This window comes from Hibiscus syriacus, unplaced genomic scaffold (assembly GCF_006381635.1).
Source record: "Hibiscus syriacus cultivar Baekdansim isolate YM2019G1 unplaced genomic scaffold, ASM638163v2 tig00110607_pilon, whole genome shotgun sequence".
Classification (NCBI taxonomy): Eukaryota; Viridiplantae; Streptophyta; class Magnoliopsida; order Malvales; family Malvaceae; genus Hibiscus; species Hibiscus syriacus.
Window position 1 is genome coordinate 1,538,606 of NW_024062799.1, and position 19,199 is coordinate 1,557,804.

Below are 19,199 nucleotides of genomic sequence, written 5' to 3' on the forward strand. Positions count from 1 at the left end.
AGAAAATAAGAAATTGTGAAAAATGTTGGTATTGATTCAAATTCAATTGGATCCAGCCGAGTTTTATCTTAAAATTTGAGATGAAATTAAAACAAATAAAACATCACTAAAAATTAAGATAAATCAAAATCGAAAATAGATTTAATTTTTTTAATCAACTCAACGGCTAAAAAAGCGTACCTAACTCATTATCAGCCCAAATATTTTTTCCGACATAGTTTTTTTTTTGCAAAGCCCAAATATTTTATTGAAATTTATTTTAAAGTCTAAGACATCAGTCGACTTACAACAAATTTTCAAGCAATATCCAAACGTTTATAGGACATGATGTCTTCTTGAGATATGATCGGCTTTCAGTTAGCTTTCCAATGCATTTTACAATGACTCAATCAAACATTGGGAACGATTTGTAATTAAATTCAGTTTTATATAATTTCCCTACTACATTTAGGATCTTTATATTATTTTAGGATTTTTTTCTTTTAAGTAATGTATCTAGTATTAATGAAAAGATGCTAGGTTTTTTTAAGATTTTTGAAGCCTATAAATATGTAACCTAAAAGATTTGAGCAGTAAAAGAAAATTTTTGACCGAGATAAATATTTTTCTCTTGTTTTTTTTTTGTTTAATTTCACAAAATTTTATTGGAGGATAAAAATCAAGGAACAAGAATTTTTTTTTAATTAATCTTTATAGATTTAGTCTTTCTTGAGCTTTCTCAATGAAAGCCGATGATCTTTTTCTTTATTTATTTTTTTATCTTTATTTTGTTTTGGTCTATCAAGACCTTGATTTTTTTAAAACACTTCATTGAACGAGAGAAAATCGAATAACAATAAATAAAAGGTTTTAAATAATCTTCATTAATTTAATCTTCCTTAAGGTTTCTCGATAATATCAATGGGGATCTTAACTATTATTTCCTTTAAAAAATCATTTTGGTCCATTCTTGAAATCTCATTTTAATTATTTCTTTTAATTTCATTATTACTCACCTTAACTATTTTTTTTTGTTATTTTCTACGTTTGTTTTTTAAATTTATTTATTTTTCTAATTTAATTCTCTTTAGATTTGTTTAATTATTGCCATTGTGTTTCTTCTTTTTTCCCCTTAATTTGTTTTTCTTGAATTTACTTAATTATTGCATCATTTCTTCTTTATTTCATTTTGTTTTCTATTATTGTATTAAAACTTTATTCTGTTTTGATTTCATTAAAATTAGATTGTTTCCTTTCCTTTTATTTATTTATAATCTATTTATTTATTTCTGAATATTTTATATATATTTCTTTCGCATGAACTTTAAGTTACATCTTTCTCATTTAATTTATGTATTAATTTGTCATGTCATGTATGATTCACGTTATTTCTTTATTTTGGTATACGTGATCCATTTTGTCTCATTCTTACAGATTAAATCCAATTTGTTCTTATTTTTATTTTTACAATTTTGATTTATTTTATTTTTCAATCACAAATGCTCAAAGGAAAGTAGTTTGGATCATTATTTTAAAATTTAGCCTAAACTTCAATTTTCATTATTTAAGACAACATGTAACCGTATTGGTACCGAAAAGGTGATGTAGGGGGTGCTTATCATTTCCCACAAGTAATCGATTTCCAAACCTTTTCAAGTGAATCTCTGGTAAGAAGTAGACCCGGTTAAAGGTAAAATTTAGGTATCCGACAATACTGTAAACACCCATTTTCATCGGGATCTACTTCAAATTTCTTTTTGATAAATCAAATTAGTTATTATTATATACAATAGTATACAGTTTTATAAATATATTAGTATATATGTAAATAATGAGGAAATTTTATTAATAAATATTATTTATTTTCAGGTCCAAATTTAAGTCTGAGTTTCAGTCTAGGCCTGAAGAATCTGTTCACATTGGCCATGAAAAAAAAGAAGAAAATGTCATAATATAAGAGAATATCCTGAGAAAAATCTTGCTATATCAAGTGTGATCTTATAAAGAGAAATGTGATTTGATTTGATAAGATTAAGTTATTTCCTTAGATTGGGGATATTTTATGATTTCAGCTCGTCTTAGCCGTCGATGTAAATAATCTAGGTTGTCATATGTAAGGAGGTTCAGCTATAAATAGATTCCTCTTCCATCTCTTTAGAACACACACAGAAACACATAAAAAAAACAGGGAGATAATGAGAGAAAAATACATACAAAAGGAGAGAAAAAGGAAAAAGGAAAAAAGAAAAAGAGAGAAATCGTCCAAAACATTATAATTCAAAGAGCAAGAATAATAAAAGAGAATTTTCTTTCTTAAAGGTATCTCTTTTTATTGTTGTTTATATATTTTATTTATGTTATTGTAGTCTTGGTCATTCACGATCTTGTTTTCTTTGAAAACCTGTCCCGAGAGCAAACCAAACCAATGAATAAGAGGTGAAGAGTATTATTTAGATCTAATTCACCTTGAGGCTCTCTAATAAAACTCATTTAAGTATTATGTCATTTCAATCTTTTTTTCCTTCTTACCTAATCTTTGTTTTAACATTTTTTATTATGAAGAATTAAATGACCTCAATTTCTTTTAAATTAGATCTTTTATTTTATTTTTATTTTATTTTTATTTTTTTTATTTTTAGCTCCATTTTTATTTTAATTGAAATAATTTTTATAAAATGCCTCGTTAAAACCCCTCTTAAAACCTATGATGAGAAAATAGCACCTAAATTTCATTAACTTGAAATAGCATCGTTTACAATAATAGAAGATAAACATAACAGATAGTCATGCATAAAAGAAATAACAGTGGTGGAATTAGAAGCAAAGTTAGCCAGAGTATGCACATCTTAAAACCTATGATGAGAAAATAGCACCTAAATTTCATTAACTTGAAATAGCATCGTTTACAATAATAGAAGATAAACATAACAGATAGTCATGCATAAAAGAAATAACAGTGGTGGAATTAGAAGCAAAGTTAGCCAGAGTATGCACAGCCTAATTTACAGAACGGAAAATGGAACCGAGAAGATAATTTGGATACGAAGCCAAAATTTGATGAGCTTCGGTAAGAGTAAACTACATGAAAGACAAATTCGAACGATGCTGCTGAAATTGAGGAACAATTGAAAAATAATCACTCTCAATAAACACATGTGAATACCCTAACTCACTGACTAATTGCAAGCCATAACATAAAGAATGAGCTTCCACACAACTAGCTATACGGGGACAGTCGATTGGTTTCATCTTTTCACCTAAGACGAACCCATCATGAGCACGTAGCAGCGCAGCAATAGCCGGGGGCCGATCATCAGACGGACACACCCCATCAACATTAAGCTTAACAAAGCTCGAAGGCGGTTTCAACCAATTATCAGTATGGTTATAGGATGTGGTCTGATTCCGATTGGAGATAAGCATAGCACTATAAAAAAAAGACTGTATTACCTTACAAGAAGAAACAATTTGCCACCCAGGTAATAGCCAGTACTCATGAACGAAGACAGATTTACGATAAAAACATGATTGTAAATATAAACAATTGTATTTCCAAAAGAAAGTGCAACGTTTCGAGCCAAGTCCCGCATGAATCAAACATGCCGAAAGTCACAAAAGAAGGAAGGTCGACCATTTAGAAGATCGGTTGAACTGTCGAACAGTTACACAGAGAATGTATGACAGTCCTCAACAGCACCACAAAGACAACATTAGGTCCGATCCTGACATTTTAAGGGCCCTAGGTCAGGAGGTGATGACAAGAAGACAAGTGGGGGCCTACACTTAGCTTTCCTTCCAATCATTAAAATGGGGCTCATTGGATCACCATGTTTTCGAGTTTTTCTAATAAAAAATGATGTTTAAAAATATTTTTTAATTATTGGAGCCCACTGAATTATCATATTTTCGAGTGTTTAAAATAAAAAAATATGTTTAAAAATATTTTTAAAATATTAAATTTATTTTTTTTTAAAAAAAATGGGCCCCTCCAAGCTTGGGGCCCTAGGCGGTCGCCCCCTAGCCTATGCTCAGGGCCGGCCCTGGACAACACTGACCTTCAATAATCCCCACAAGGAAAAGATGGCGACCAACCAAAAGTGTAACGCCCCTAATCTCGAGTTAATAGTTAGGGTCAACCTAAAGACTAAAGTTGAGCCCAATTAGACCTTATAAAATAGTTGGACCCAATTTAGTGTTATTGGGCTTGAGTTGGGCCTAAGAGTTAGTTAGTAAGAGATAAATGTTTTATGAATTAGAAAATAGAGGGACTAAAAATGCAATTTGCCTAATTCTTAATTAAAAAGCTGAAAACTTCCCATATTTTATGAAATATACGTGAACAACTCCCTATTTTCCACCAAACACTCATCTTCTTCTTCCATCTTTTCTCTTTTCTTCAAGTTAAAGGATTTAAGAGTTGAAGGATTTAGGACTTCAAGTTTAGTTTGGTTCAAGCAAAGGTAAGATTATTAACCCTCACACTTCAAGCTTCATTTTAAGCTCCATTTCACTAGATTTTATCCATAGAGAAAAAATGGGTTTGAAAGGTTTGTGAGAATCTATGGATTCTAGCAATGTTTTGGATATTAAGGACTTATTTAGAATGTATCCAACCTCTAGATGGATTATTAATCCATTTTCTTACCTTGTTTAGTGAATGAAGTGGGAGAGAGTTCCAAAATCAAAAGGCAAAGAAAAGTTGAGCATTGTTTGAGTTCAGGAGAATTCTAGCCACCAAATAAGCAATGTAACATCTTTACAACTTTTCTATACTCTTAGTGAGTCATTGGAAATTCAAAATAGTTTAAATGGTTGAGTTGAGCATGATAAGCATTTTCAAGGTGAAATTCTTGTTTTAGAGATATAAATGTGTTTAAAGCCTCTATTATGACCATTGTTGATCAAATAAAACTTTAAGCATGTTTGAGGACGTCACTAAGGTTTTTAGGATTGAAATATAGCATTTTAGTATGTGTTTTATGACTTCTGCAAGTAGAGTATTGATACTTGTTCTTCGTTTTTGGCAAATTCGTGAGTTTCTAGGCAAGAGTATCGATACTCTTTCAAGAGTATTGAAACTTTGGGTCATAGTTTTGAAACTCCCATAAAGTTTCAAAACTGGGTAGAACAGAATGTTTAAAAGTATCGATACTTATATAAATAGCAAAACTTTTGCGGGAGTATCGATTCTCTTGAGCTAGTATCGATATTTTTCAGTATGTTTTGGACAAAAGTGTCAGTTTTTAAGGAAATTAGACTCGAGGTACCCCAACTTCATTATATCATCAAATAAGACTGCAAGTGAGAATATTAATGATATTAATATTACACTTAGAAATAAGATCAATTAGGATGACATAATAATACCCTTGGATGATGCTCGAGAAACGATCAGGACACCAGAGTTCCTTTAGAAAATGTTAGCATTATCGAAAGTATAGATTCAGTCTAGATATATATTTAGGTAGTGTGTGAGGCATTTAAAGCCAACTAGCTTGGGCGCAAGGTCTGACACTTAAGGAGTGTGCTAGTTGAGGGAGTTGACCACTGTAGAGATTCCAGGCAAACAGGCTTGGTAGGCTAGTTCGCTCAGATTTTGGAATTTGTTTCCTTACACAGGTTAGTCGAGGAGAAGTCCGAGGAATTTTTTACAACAGTGATCCAGACTCATATAGTGCATAATATATCTCGAGTTCATCTTTAGAGGGCATGTATAATTATAAACTCCGATTTGTATATTTTTGTATGAGTTATAACTTATTTTAAACTATGGTCTATATGATTTAAATATTATTTTGAGAGATCCTAATGTAAACTATTTTATTTAAATAGTAGTTGATTTAGTTTAGCATGAGTGGTTACAAATGGACATTTTTAAAAATGGAAAATTTAAAGGAAAATTTTGGTTAGCCACTTTGGTGGTTCTGTGTTTCATTTTGATCGGTTGACTGTGTGTCATACTAGTTTAGGGTGTTACAGAAAAAGCTTTATGAATAGCTCACCATCCGAAAAGCCAAACCCGAGAGACAATAGATAACCGTGAAATAACAAGCCAGAGTTTCGATGGAGAAGGAACAAATTGGTGTTGCCGAGAAAGCTAAGCATAATCTGATTTAACAGTGTAGTTCCTAGAGGAGTGGCCTTCTCAAATCAATAAATCCGGCCAAACTGGAGCGATATGACAGTTCAGCACTATGTCAGCAGCATCAACAGTAAAAACTTGTAGGACAAGAGCTATATTCCAGTGAGTTTATCCATAGACCATGAATTCACCAATACGAATAAGAGTTATCACATTATCAGTGTACGTAGCTTGCAACTGAACAGGAGCAACTCCCCCTAACGGTCAGTATGAATTTGAACAAAATTGTTAACACCAATCCAATAAAAGAAACCCGACTTGAACTCTTGAAGAGCATTCCAAATACTCTGCCAACTGAGTAAAGGACGAGTGTTGAGCAGAGCATGCAAAGTCTAACCATCCAAAAAATATTTCGTTGAAAGAAATGTTGCTTAAGAAAGCTATCGGATAGAGCAAAAATGCAACTGATAATTTGAGAAAATAAAAATTGAAGATAAAAGAGACACAAAATTTACGTGGAAAACCCCTAAATAATATAGGGTAAAAACCACGGGCAACGGTAGAAGAATTTCACTATGAGAAAATAGGAATTACAACTTCTCTCGATCTACCAAGGAGAAACAATGATAATTCTCTCTTGATAAAAAGAAGAAAACAACTCTCAAGAAACTCTCTAAATTCTCTCTAGTATTGGAAGAAAGCTAGAATGCTTTGGGACGGTTTTGAAGCTAAATGAGCTAGGGTATTTATAGTTGAAACTTAAGGACTAATTTGTAAATACCCTAAATTAAAATGACTAAAATTGAGATTTTACCATTCAACTATTTCAACCAAACTTTCGGTGGAATTAAATGTTTTGTTTTTTTCTTCAATTATCCACCGAAAGTGGCCATCAATTTGGCCACTTGATTTTTGTATTTTCAATAATCTCCCACTTGAAGATTTGAATGGAACAATCATATCTTCACACCATTCTTTCTACCTTGTACCTTCATGTTTCTTATGTCTCTGACAGGTCACAAGAGTATCGACATCAGGTAAATTTATCAACATTTACCGCCTTTGTCATGAAATCTGCTATGTTGTCTTTGGTATGGATCTTTTGCATATCTATTATTCCTTCTTCCACCTTTTCTCGAATGAAATGATATTGAACTCGTATGTGCTTTGTCCTTGAATGAAATATTGGATTCCTTGCTAAATGCAAGGCGCTTTGACTATCACAAAACAGAGAAACATACTCTTGATTGTGCCCAAGCTCCTCCAATAGCATCTTCAACCAAATTGCTTCTTTACTGGCTTGTGTAGCTGCTACATATTCTGCCTCTGTTGTGGATGTAGCCAGAACTGACTGCAATTTTGAAACCCAACTTATAGCTCCACCAGCAACTTTAAACACATATCCTGTTGTAGATTTGCTTTTATCCAAATCCTCTGCATAGTTAGAATCTACATAACCATTGATTAGTAAGTTTGATCCTCCGTAACATAATGCAACATTTGAGGTCCTTTTGATGTATCTAAGGATCCTCTTTACTGTATTCCAATGCTCTTTGCCTAGATTCGCCATGTACCGACTAACCACTCATACTGCTTGTGCAATGTCTGGTCTTGTGCATATCATAACGAACATTAAACTTCTCATTGTTGATGCATACGGTACTCGAGACATCTCCATCCTCTCTTCTTCACTGCTAGGACTCATACTGGAGGATAATTTGAAGTTAATAGGAAGAGGGGTAGAAATTGGCTTACAATTTTGCATGCTGAATCGTGAGAATATCTTCTTCAAATAATTCTTTTGTGAAAGCCAAATTTTCCTATTACTTTTGTCTCGGTGAATTTGCATCCCTAGAATCTTGTTTGCTGATCCCAAGTCCTTCATTTCAAATTCCCTAGCCAGTTGTTCCTTCAATCTTCAATATGATATTTGTGGGCTTGAAATAAGCACAAGGGTCTGCATTAAGTCTGTTGTATCCAAGACACATAATGAAGGAATAAAATCTCTTATACCAACACCTCAGCGCCTGCTTTAGACCGTACAGAGATTTGTTCAACATGCAAACCAAGTTTTTCTTTTCTTTTTCTTCAAAACCATCAGGCTGGAGCATGTAAATCTTTTCTTCAAGATTTCCATGAAGAAAAGTTGTTTTAACATCTAGCTGCTCTAGATATAAGTTCAATGTAGCACACATTGCCAAAACTACTCGAACTGTTGTTAGTCGAACCACAGGAGAAAATATTTCATTGAAATCAATACCTTCTTTTTGAGCATATCCTTTAACCACTAGTCTTGCACGATACCTCTCAACTTGATCATCACCTTTTCGCTTGATTTTAAAGACCCATTTGTTACCAATTGGCTTCCTTCCTTGTGGTAGTGGCACAAGGTCCCATGTATTATTTTTATGAAGGGCTTCAATTTCTTCTTGCATCGCCATCATCCACAGTGAAGCATCTGAGCTGTTTATTGCCTCCTTGTATGTTGATGGCTCACCGTCCTCTGTTAAAAGGCAGTATGTCATATTTCCTTCTATAACATAATCTGAGTGCCAATTGGAACATCTTCTCACACGATCTGATTGACAAGTTGTTGGAGCTTCAGAACTCTTTGGTTCTTGTTCATCATGTGTTGGTTCTACTTTAGAAGAATCTCCTTCTTAAACCTCCTTTTCCACATGTATCTGTGTAGTCTCTGACTTTTCAGTGCTATCATCGTCTTCTTTTCTTTGTAGTTTATCTTTTACAAAGATAACATCCCTGCTGATGATCACTTTGCGGGCAGTGGAATCCCACAAGCGATACCCTTTTACACCATCAGCATACCCCAAGAATTTGCATTTCTTGGATTTTAGATCCAGCTTTGAAATTTCTTGGGAGTTTTACATCACGTACACTATACTTCCAAATACATGGAGGTTTGAATAATCAGCTGGTTTGCCAGTCCACATCTCTATTGGTGTCTTTAGCTCTATTGCAGTTGATGGAGCTTGATTCACCAAATAACAGGCGGTATTGACTGCTTCTACCCAGAATGATTTTTCTAGGCATGCATCCCTCAACATTGCTCTTGTTCTTTCTAACAAAGTTATGTTCATCCGCTCTGCCACTCCATTTTATTGAGGAGTGTTCGCCACTGTGAACTGTCTTTTGATGCCTTCTTTCCTGCAAAAGTCATCAAATCCTTCGCTTGTGTATTCTCCTTCATTATCTGTTCTAAAACACTTGATCTTATTTCCAGAATCAAGTTCCACCCGCGCTTTGAAGTTTTTGAAAGTTGAAAACACGTCCAACTTCTTTTTAATAGGGTACACCCAACATCTCCTGGAATAGTCATCAATAAATGAGATAAAATATTTTGCTTCGCCTAGGGATGTAACTGGTGCTTGCCATACGTTAGAGTAAACCAATTCTAGAACATTTTTTCCTCTAGAATTTGATGTGTTGAATTTCAACCGGTGCTGCTTACTTGTTATGCAATGCTCACACAAAGGAAGTGATACCTTTATTAAGCCTGGAAGTAGCTTTTGCTCCACAAGGACTTTCATTCCTTGTTGTGACATGTGTCCAAGTTTCTGATGCCATAATATTGCAGAATCTGAACTACATGAGGCAACAGAGGCTTCTGCTTCTAGCAAAGTCTCTCCCTTCAGCATGTACAAGTTTGCTGCTATCTTTTCGCCTTTCAGCACCACAAGCGCTCCATGGAACACCTTCATGATTCCTTTACGTGTTTCAATCTTGCTTGCATTATTATCCAACAATCCGTAGGATAATAAATTTTTCTTCAGGCCTTTCACGTGCCGCACATCTCAAACAACTTTAATTGTTCCATCATACATCTTCAATTTGATGGTTCCCACGCCAATGATCTCTAAGGCATGATCATTGCAACTATACACAGATCCTCCTGAGACATGTTCATAATGATGGAACCATTCTCTTCTTGAGGTCATGTGATATGTTGCTCCCGAATCAATGAGTCATATGTCTGCATATCTCTTTCTACCTTCCACGGTAGTTGACGCTTCACAGCATAGAGCATCTACATCATCTGAAGTGTTTACAGTATTGCCTTGTGGATTGGAGTTTTTATTTAGACTCCAACAATCCTTCTTCAAGTGACCCTTCTTTCCACAGTTGTAGCACTTTAAATTCTTCTTGCTTTTCGACTTCGATCTACCACGTTTGTGACTGCTGCTTTGGCTACGTTCTGTTGATCTCCCTCTCATCGTTGTCAACGCTTCTGCTTGTTGCAGATTTACTTGTCTGTCTTCCTTGTTCTTGCACCGATTTTCTTCTTGTAGAATAGCAGATGCAACGTCATCGAAGACTAGACTGGTGACATTATTGTTTGTCAAGTTGATGATGAGTTGATCATACGAATCTGGTAGACTTTGAAGTAGAAGTTTAGCACGTTCTTGTTCTCCCTTTTTATAACTTAAGGATGTAAGCTGAGAAAATAAAATGTCCAATGTATTTAAGTGCTTCGTCACTGAAGTAGATTCTAGCATACGGAAAGTGTACAATTTTCTCTTAAGGAAAATTTTATTGTGCAGTGATGTGGTCTCGTACAATTTGGTGAGATGATTCCATATCTCCTTAGCTGTCTTCTTCTCCTCGATGCTTGACAATACTTCATCTGCTAATGTTAGATGAAAGTTTTGCATAGCATTCCCGTCCATCTCGTTCCATTTGTTGTCATCTATGAAATCCACCGGCCTTTGACTGATAGCTGCTAGACAACCGTCTTTCCTCAGGATAGCCTTCATCTTTAATCTCCACAATGAGAAATTTCTCTCATTGAATTTTTCAATATCAAATTTCGTTGCCATAGCTTCTTTTACGGATAGCTCCCACTATTTCACTATTGTGAATAGTTCTCTGGAACCTTCAAAGAATGGATAATACCTTCTTACTTTCTTATGTTGGAGGATCCACCTTTTGGTGGCAACCACAAAGACAATAAGAAGATATTACACACTTACCAATTGTTGCGGAAGACGGCTATCGGATAGAGCAAAATTGCAACTGATAATTTGAGAAAATAAAAATTGAAGATAAAAGAGACACAAAATTTACGTGGAAAACCCCTAAATAATATAGGGTAAAAATCACGGGCAACGGTAAAAGAATTTCACTATGAGAAAATAGGAATTACAACTTCTCTCGATCTACCAAGGAGAAAACAATGATAATTCTCTCTTGATAAAAAGGATAAAACAACTCTCAAGAAACTCTCTAAATTCTCTCTAGTATTGGAAGAAAGCTAAAATGCTTTGGGATGATTTTGAAGTTAAATGAGCTAGGGTATTTATAGTTGAAACTTAATGACTAATTTGTAAATATCCTAAATTACAATGACTAAAATTAAGATTTTACCATTCAACTTTTTCAACCAAACTTTCGATAGAATTAAATGTTTTGTTTTTTTCTTCAATTATCCACCGAAAGTGGCCATCAATTTGGCCACTTGATTTTTGTATTTTCAACAAGAAACCGAGAAACCCAGCTGGTGGGGTGACGAATACAACACCAAATTTTTTTTCCAAGCATTGCAAAATTAAATTGGCGAAGGTCATGGAAACCAAGACCCCCTGCACGTTTCGGTTGACAAATGGTTTCCCAGACAACGAGAGGCCACCCATGATCAAATGGATCTCCCGACCACCAATAGGAGCAGAGCATCAATGTAATATCATGCAAAATCCCTTTAGGAAGTAAGAAACACCCCATAAGAAACGCGGGGGTGCTTCCCCACGACTTTTTATATACACAGTGCAACCCCCATACGACAAAGTATGTTTGGTCCAGCCACAGACACAAGATGTCACTTTGTTACGGATGAAACCAAATGCGTCAGAATGGCTCTGACAAATCATCAAAGGCATACCCAAATACATCCCAGGATCCGAAATGATATTCACCCCAAGTAAAGAGCTCAAATCTCGACATATGCTATCATGAGTATAAGGACCAAAATAACCTTTTGACCAGAAGCACTTTCATAAAGATCCAACACTTCTCGTACTCGAAAAAACTCATTCGCTAAACAACGAAGGAAAAGAAGACAATCATCAACATAGAATAAATGTGTCAAATGAGGATTTTCCGGACAATATGAGGTGTTCATCGTGTCATTGATATTATTTTCTTGGGTGACTGTCATTTTCATTTCTTTATCTCCTCTGATGAAGCCCATCAGTATGTTCATAAGAGATCGCCGTGGTCCTTTAATAGTGATTTGATGGAGCATAAGTTGGAGAGTCACATTAAGAGAAATTTGTTTTTCTCTTAATGTGACCCTCAAATTCATAAAACAAACTCAATGTGACTCTTTTCAGAAAATAAACGAGGGCCACATTAAATTTATTTTATGAGTTAGAGGGTTACATTAAAAGAAAAAATAATACGATTGTCACATTAATTTTTTTTCAAAAGTACATAGACTTCTTTTGTATTTTTGCATGTAATTTATAACAAGAAGCATACAAATTCTACTAAATCCTTCGAGCTCTTTGCACCCCTCCAGAACAGACAACTTTCCATAAATGCACAGGTCTCTACATTATCACCTATGGATATGACATTGGCAATAGGTTTTCAAATGCTCAGCTCCACCATTAAAAGTCAAGTTCTGCAAAACGATAAACTTTCTTTGTCACATAAATTTCCTTTTTTGTCTTTCAATGAACCCATTGAAGAAATCGAATATATATAGTCGTTTTGTATATCTTTCAGAAATAAATAGAAAGATTAACTAGACAATCATCCTTAAAAGTTTTAAATTTATATAATTTAAATATCTTTTATATTTTTATAAATAATTTATTATTTTCTTAAAATTCTATAAATTTATCTATTAATAGGGAAACGTGCAAATTATATGGTATTTTTGAAAAGATTTTTGGAAGATACAATGTCTCCAGTTTTATTATTTTGCCAGACTTGATGTTTCTATTGTATGCAATCTATAAAAAACTTATACTCTACGTTCTAAACGTCTTTTAAAAGTCGTTAAATAATTTATACGTATTCCTATAACATTATAACAAACATCTTATTTCGTAAAATAATTTCCTTAATACTCTAAACGAATCAATCTTTTTTCTCACCACGTTAACTAAACTTAGATACGAGGCCATTAACTGCGCATCAAGAACGTGGTCCATACGATGTTGTTCAGCCTACCATCTATTCCTGTGAACCCAACGCCCAAAAGAGAGTTTGCACAGTTCACGCCTCCTGCAACTGCAACTGCCTCAAAATTACAAGCTTTCAACAAATAGGTGCCCAAAAAGGGTAGAAGATTGAAGGGTAAAAACTTAACAAAAAATGAACATTCGATGCAAATTATGAATTGGGGATCGAACTGGAAGCAAACTTTAAACTCGAGAACCGTTGTGACATTTTCTCTTCATCTTTCAATCCACTCTCGCACATGTGGCTTCTTTATCATCATCCATTATGCCTCTATAAGACCTACCCTATGTATATATCCCCCTTTATAGCTGTAGTCAGGAATCTTGTGATTGAAATTAATGAATCCTTCTTTAACAATAATTTCACCCATCTTGGCCTATTATTATTATAATTCAACGTAACATTGCCTTTTATTTTAATTTTTATATAGAAGTTTTTGGATATCAAAATGAATTTTACAAAATTTTTGAGTAAGATAGACAATAATTTATTGACTGAAAGATTGTATTTCTGAGTATTGATTGTAAATATATATATAAAATTATTTCACGTTAAAAATTTATTAAGAAACGTGACATATTAAAGTTGATATAATAATAAATTTGACTCCAAATTTTGAAGCATTAATATAGTTTAATTGTAATTTTTTAAACCATTATCATTTTCTTCCAACTTTTTACCAAATTTCCAGTCGAAAACTCCCTTTAAACTCACCTTAACCGAAATATAAGAGAAAAATAAAAACTTCAACTGAAACAAAAATATTATTTTAGCTTCCCTGATTCTTATCCATGACATATATTTCTTTTATTTATATTGATGGAAACATTTGTTTATGACGATGGTAGGAGATTTATCTTTGCTGATGGCAGATTAAAGATCATAAATGATGTTCTCTATCTTCATGTAAGGAAAGAGAAAGAAGAATAAGTTAAATTCTTCTTTCAATCTCAATCAAGGGATTTTATAACAACTCTTTGTATCGATGTCAAGCTTAAGATCATGATAGTTATATATATATTTTCAGGATTAATGAATACGATTGTGAGATAATAGATTTAAGTTCTAAGTCCCGTGAATCTATTAAAGGTCATGTCAAAGGATTATTTATTATCCGAGTATATGGTATTCCAAGAGCTTAAGAGAACTCTAAAAAAATACTAGGTACTTCAAAAATCTCAATGGCAAAAGAACATTTTCAGGGGGAAAATATCATCGTATTGTCTCAGAACTACTAGTAGCAAACACGTATGTTGAATGGCTTGGCCTTTTCAGCTTATCGAGAATCATGCGAGATATAGACTCTCGTGATTTCAAGTTAAATATATATTTTTTAAAATAAATGACAGGATTTAAATTTAAATAAAATAAAATAATATAAATATATTTGATCACTCGATCAATTAATAGATCTTATGAATATATCAATTAATAGATCTTATGAATATATGCTTTTAACCAATGCAACATAATATAATAAACTCTGCTGCCCAGACAAAATAATGGAAAGTATGCATGATTCCCATTATCTTTACTTTTTGGATTCCTTTTACCTCTGTCTCATCTTTCTCTTGCCCTAGAATATTTCTACTGAATGGCTCCTAAAATCGAGTTCAAATTATTTATCCTAATGTCATGCTCCTAAACACAAGATTAAAGCATGAAACAATGATATACTCTTCGTAAAACTTTTTTTTTATGTTCATCTATCTATGCATCAGTCCTAAAGTAATCTGTCTTCTATTAAGAGGAAAGCTCTTGAAGTAAAATGAACAACACCTCCTCGCAAGCATAGTTTGACAAATAGAGTGACGGATTAAAAAAAAATTTTGAGGGTGGAAGATATATATTAATAATAAATAAAATTTATATGAGATAAAAAAATAAAATTTTATGGTGAGGACCATTAATAAAATAAACAAATTAACATAAAAAAAATTTGTATTTCATGATACACCTTAAACTCCATTTGCATCCGCCGGTGTTGAGAAATGAAAATTCTTACACAAAGGAGTCCCGGCCAAAGAATAATTATCAACTTATATCTCTTTGCTTAATACAATGTAAGTAGGGATGGACGATTTTATATTAATTAGGGGAGCAAACTTTTAATATTTTAGGGGACAATAACCTTTTAAAATTTTAGGGAACGAAAATACGTTATCAATAAAAAAATATAAAATTATATCTAAAATATATAAGATTTTAAAGCGCAAGTGCAACACTGTCTCATGTACTATAGATTTTTAGAACGTTGCATTTTTAGGTGAGACATGCATACAGATGTCCAATCCCAGAAATATAGAATTCTGTGCAACAACGAATTGTGCATTGCTGAAAATGCATGATTCGAGAATATCAACAAAAATCGGAACAAGTACAAGATTGGTCAATCAAATGGCATGAAACACACTCGGAAAATCAGTCGTCAAACTACTCACCAAGATAGAGATGTGATATATCAGACTGTTATATTATATGTATATATATTCTTCAAATTAATGCAATTCAATATCAACCAGGTAAGAGAAAAGGGTCCAAGGGTGAATTCACTGCATCACTACAGTTTTGGAAGAGCCGTATCGTTCAGTAAACAGTAGTGAAAATAATTGATCGAGAATTTGTACGACAAACATGTATCTATAGATACCAATTCAGCATGCATATATGTTTATACCAAGAAATAAAGATCTTGTTGAAGTGCTACTAACTAAAATACTGCTGGTGTAGTCATTTCAATTCATTTCGGAAGCTTTATATTTTATGTATCAAAGGTTCTTTATTTGAAACTTAATCATATTTATTATCAATATTTGATGCAACATAAACTTCAAAATGATTGTAGATAAAATTACCTGAGTTCTTAGTAGAAGACTTACCGGTAGGTTCGGATTGTAAAGAAGAAGACTCCAATTATCACGTAGCGAGGGAAAATCTAACTGAAAATAATAACAAGTTGCAACAATAACAACGCTGAGTACTGACAATACCTCTTTATTGTGCTTTAACTTTTCCGTGCATTTCCTGCTAGCCTGCAGCTTTGTTGTTCAGCAGCAACAAGCCAAGAATATACATATATATATAATGGTTAACTTACTAAATTAACACAGAGACACGATAGAGGGAGAAAAAGGAGGAGTGAAAGGCCTTTTTTTAGACTATACATACATACATACACACCAGCTATCCATGCACCAGACGACAAGTAAATGCTGTCAGTCAGAAAGATGGAGGGGGAAAAGAATGTGCTAAGATAACTAGAGAGGAGGAAAATATATAATATTACACACACACACACACAGATATATATATATATATATATATATATATATATATATACAGACACACCAAACAAACTGGGAAAAATTGATTTACAAATAAATAAGTTGGGAATATGGTGATGTAATTGTATATGTATTATACACAATTATTGATTGTGTTGCAACTTCTTTTAGCTTTAAGCTCTGCATAGATCCCAAGCCTGAACAAACTAATGTACTAAAGCAATATGTAGAAGAAATGGTGTTTTCTTTAAAACAAGGATTGCTAAGAACTTATCTTCAATATCATTCAGCCCTCTTTCTTAAATCCAGTGCATGTTGAAAACAAAAAGAAGAGAAAATGTAACCCTTCACTGTATTTTTCTCTTCATGATCAGAGATCCAAATCAGTGTACAAGGAAGCTTTCCCTTTCTTTGAATATTCAGACAGTGGAGAAATGTTATTATTGTTGGACGAAGATAAATGAGGAGATTCATCTGAATCTATTGTGCCGTGAGGAAAACTCGAGGAAGATTCATCTTGAGCAGTACTAGGACACTCCATGTTCACACCAAACAACCTTAGCTTTTTAGCTACAGTTTTAGTACCCTGAACAACTGGCACTGAATCAATCACCATTGGCCCTCCTTGAACTGCTGTTCCAATTTGGTGATGTGACCCGGATGATGACCTCGGATAATACTGCCCCACATTGCGGTATGTAATTGCCTGACGCTGTAGCTGTTGTTGTTGTTGATGATGATGATGGCAATGGCTATAAGGATATATGCTGTAGTTCAACCGATGCAAAGGCTCGTAGCTTCGAGAAACGCTCATGGTTTGCGGCATCGAGTAGAGACTACCCCACCGCATTGACTGCGGAAAGTTGAACCGACGTTGGAGCTGTATGTGTGCGAGTGTTGCTGGATCGGGTGCATTAGGCCTGCGGCTCCATTCAATGTATAACTGGCCTTTTCCCGCCTCCCCGACACCCCGTTGGAATGACACGATATCGCCCGCACTGAGCTTTTTTTCCTTGACGAAACGGCTCCACCCTTTGGTCATCACATAACTCTGGCTACTATTCCAATACAAGTACCGGAACCGCCACGACTTGCCGTTTGGATCCTCGAAATTCAATATCAGCCCTTTCTCGTTTGATGAACCGTCGAGAGGGAAGTACTTCTCGGCATGCTGCTTCGGTATAACGAGGCGGTTGAGTTTGCCTACATCGCTCGGTGTGACGACTTTGTCGAACATGTGTTCTTTCTCGGTAGACCTACTACTATTTCCGCCTATACAGCTTCCAACATCTGATTGACATTCATTATAGTTGCCAAGTGACAAGTCCATCAACCCTAGCTTCTCTTCGAAATTGATAGCAGGCTCTTGGGCTTTGTAATTTTCTCCGGAATCCAAGGTTCCCGACCACAAGTTTCGGGATTGCCGAGGAACAGAATCTTTGTACTTGGAAACTGCAGAAGAAGAGGAAGAAGAAAACAGGAAGTTGCTCGGAGTTTCTCTCATCACTTCACCATCGTTTTGCTCATGTTCCTCATTACAATACCCTTTATCTTCTTTCATAAAGTTCATTCTGATGACCCACCGCCAAATTTTACCTTGTTTATCACACTGAGATGAAATACGATTGAAATGAAAATCCATCCATTAGATTGTTGGAAAATGAAAGGTAAAGGAAAAGAAAAATTGGGTCTAGATTCTACAACTGAAACTGAAACAAGACCTGACCTGCAAAATAATGGTTCTTTGGAAGTATATGGTATTGTTTCTCTTAGATCTTCGATGGCCGACGGTCTCACTGCAAAAAATGACCGGGGCCGGTCCTTGCTTTCTTCTTTGACCACGAAAAAACAAAAATAAACGATGAATAGAGAAAACCCTAAACAAGTCAAAATAAGGCCATGGAAGAAGAATCAAGATGATATGGTTGTTTCTCGTGGTTGACTTAGCACTTATCTTTAAGGGAAAGCAAAGACACAAGCGAAGGATGAAATTTGGGTTTAAACTCAGTTTTTTCTGCCTCCATCAAAGCATCTTCTTCCTCTGCCAAAATTAAAAACGTTTTTTTTTTGTTCTGGGTTCTTAAAGAGAGAGAAAGATGAAGAGTGGAAAGGTAAATACTCCAACGTAGGGGCCCATGAATGATCTGGTTCGACTCATGTGAGCTTGTCCTTTCATCATTTTTTGGGTTTATCTCTTTATCATCTCTATTATCTTCTCCACTAAGACACTATGGCCAGTTTAGTCTTTAACTCTCAAATCTCAATCAACGCCAAAAAAAATGTGCCCACAAGCATTTCCCATTATCTTTTATTATTATTATTATTACCCCTACTGATGTTTGCTTACCTATTACCATGAGTGAGCATGTTAATAGTTAGGTTTCAAATGGAGTTTTGAGTCTGCTGTCATTGATTGTGGATTTGCAGCTGGTCCTCCGAAAAATGGATGAATAAAGTTGAGCCGATTTTGCTCTCATCCGATCCAACAACAACAGAGGAAAAAAGATTCCTCTAATATCATACAACTAACCAAACTCACCATCACTGCAGTTGAAGTTCATCAACCCTTTTTCGAGCTTTCAACTTCAACCCCTCCCATTCCTCCGACGTCTTTGTCGTTTTCTTATCACTAGTACTCTATCATTTATGGC

General features: G+C 34.3%; 1 protein-coding gene across 1 annotated transcript; it reads right to left on the bottom strand.

Annotated features, from left to right (window-relative positions):
* Positions 1 to 16,713: 16,713 nt before the first annotated feature.
* LOC120135319 (B3 domain-containing transcription factor NGA1-like) lies at positions 16,714 to 18,457 on the bottom strand. Its single transcript, XM_039151602.1, has 2 exons — positions 18,275 to 18,457; positions 16,714 to 18,157 (listed from the first exon to the last, which is right to left on the bottom strand). The coding sequence occupies exon 2, from the start codon at positions 18,116 to 18,118 to the stop codon at positions 16,919 to 16,921; it is 1,200 nt and encodes a 399-aa protein (XP_039007533.1). The 5' UTR covers positions 18,119 to 18,157; positions 18,275 to 18,457; the 3' UTR covers positions 16,714 to 16,918.
* Between the last annotated feature and the right edge of the window lie 742 nt (positions 18,458 to 19,199).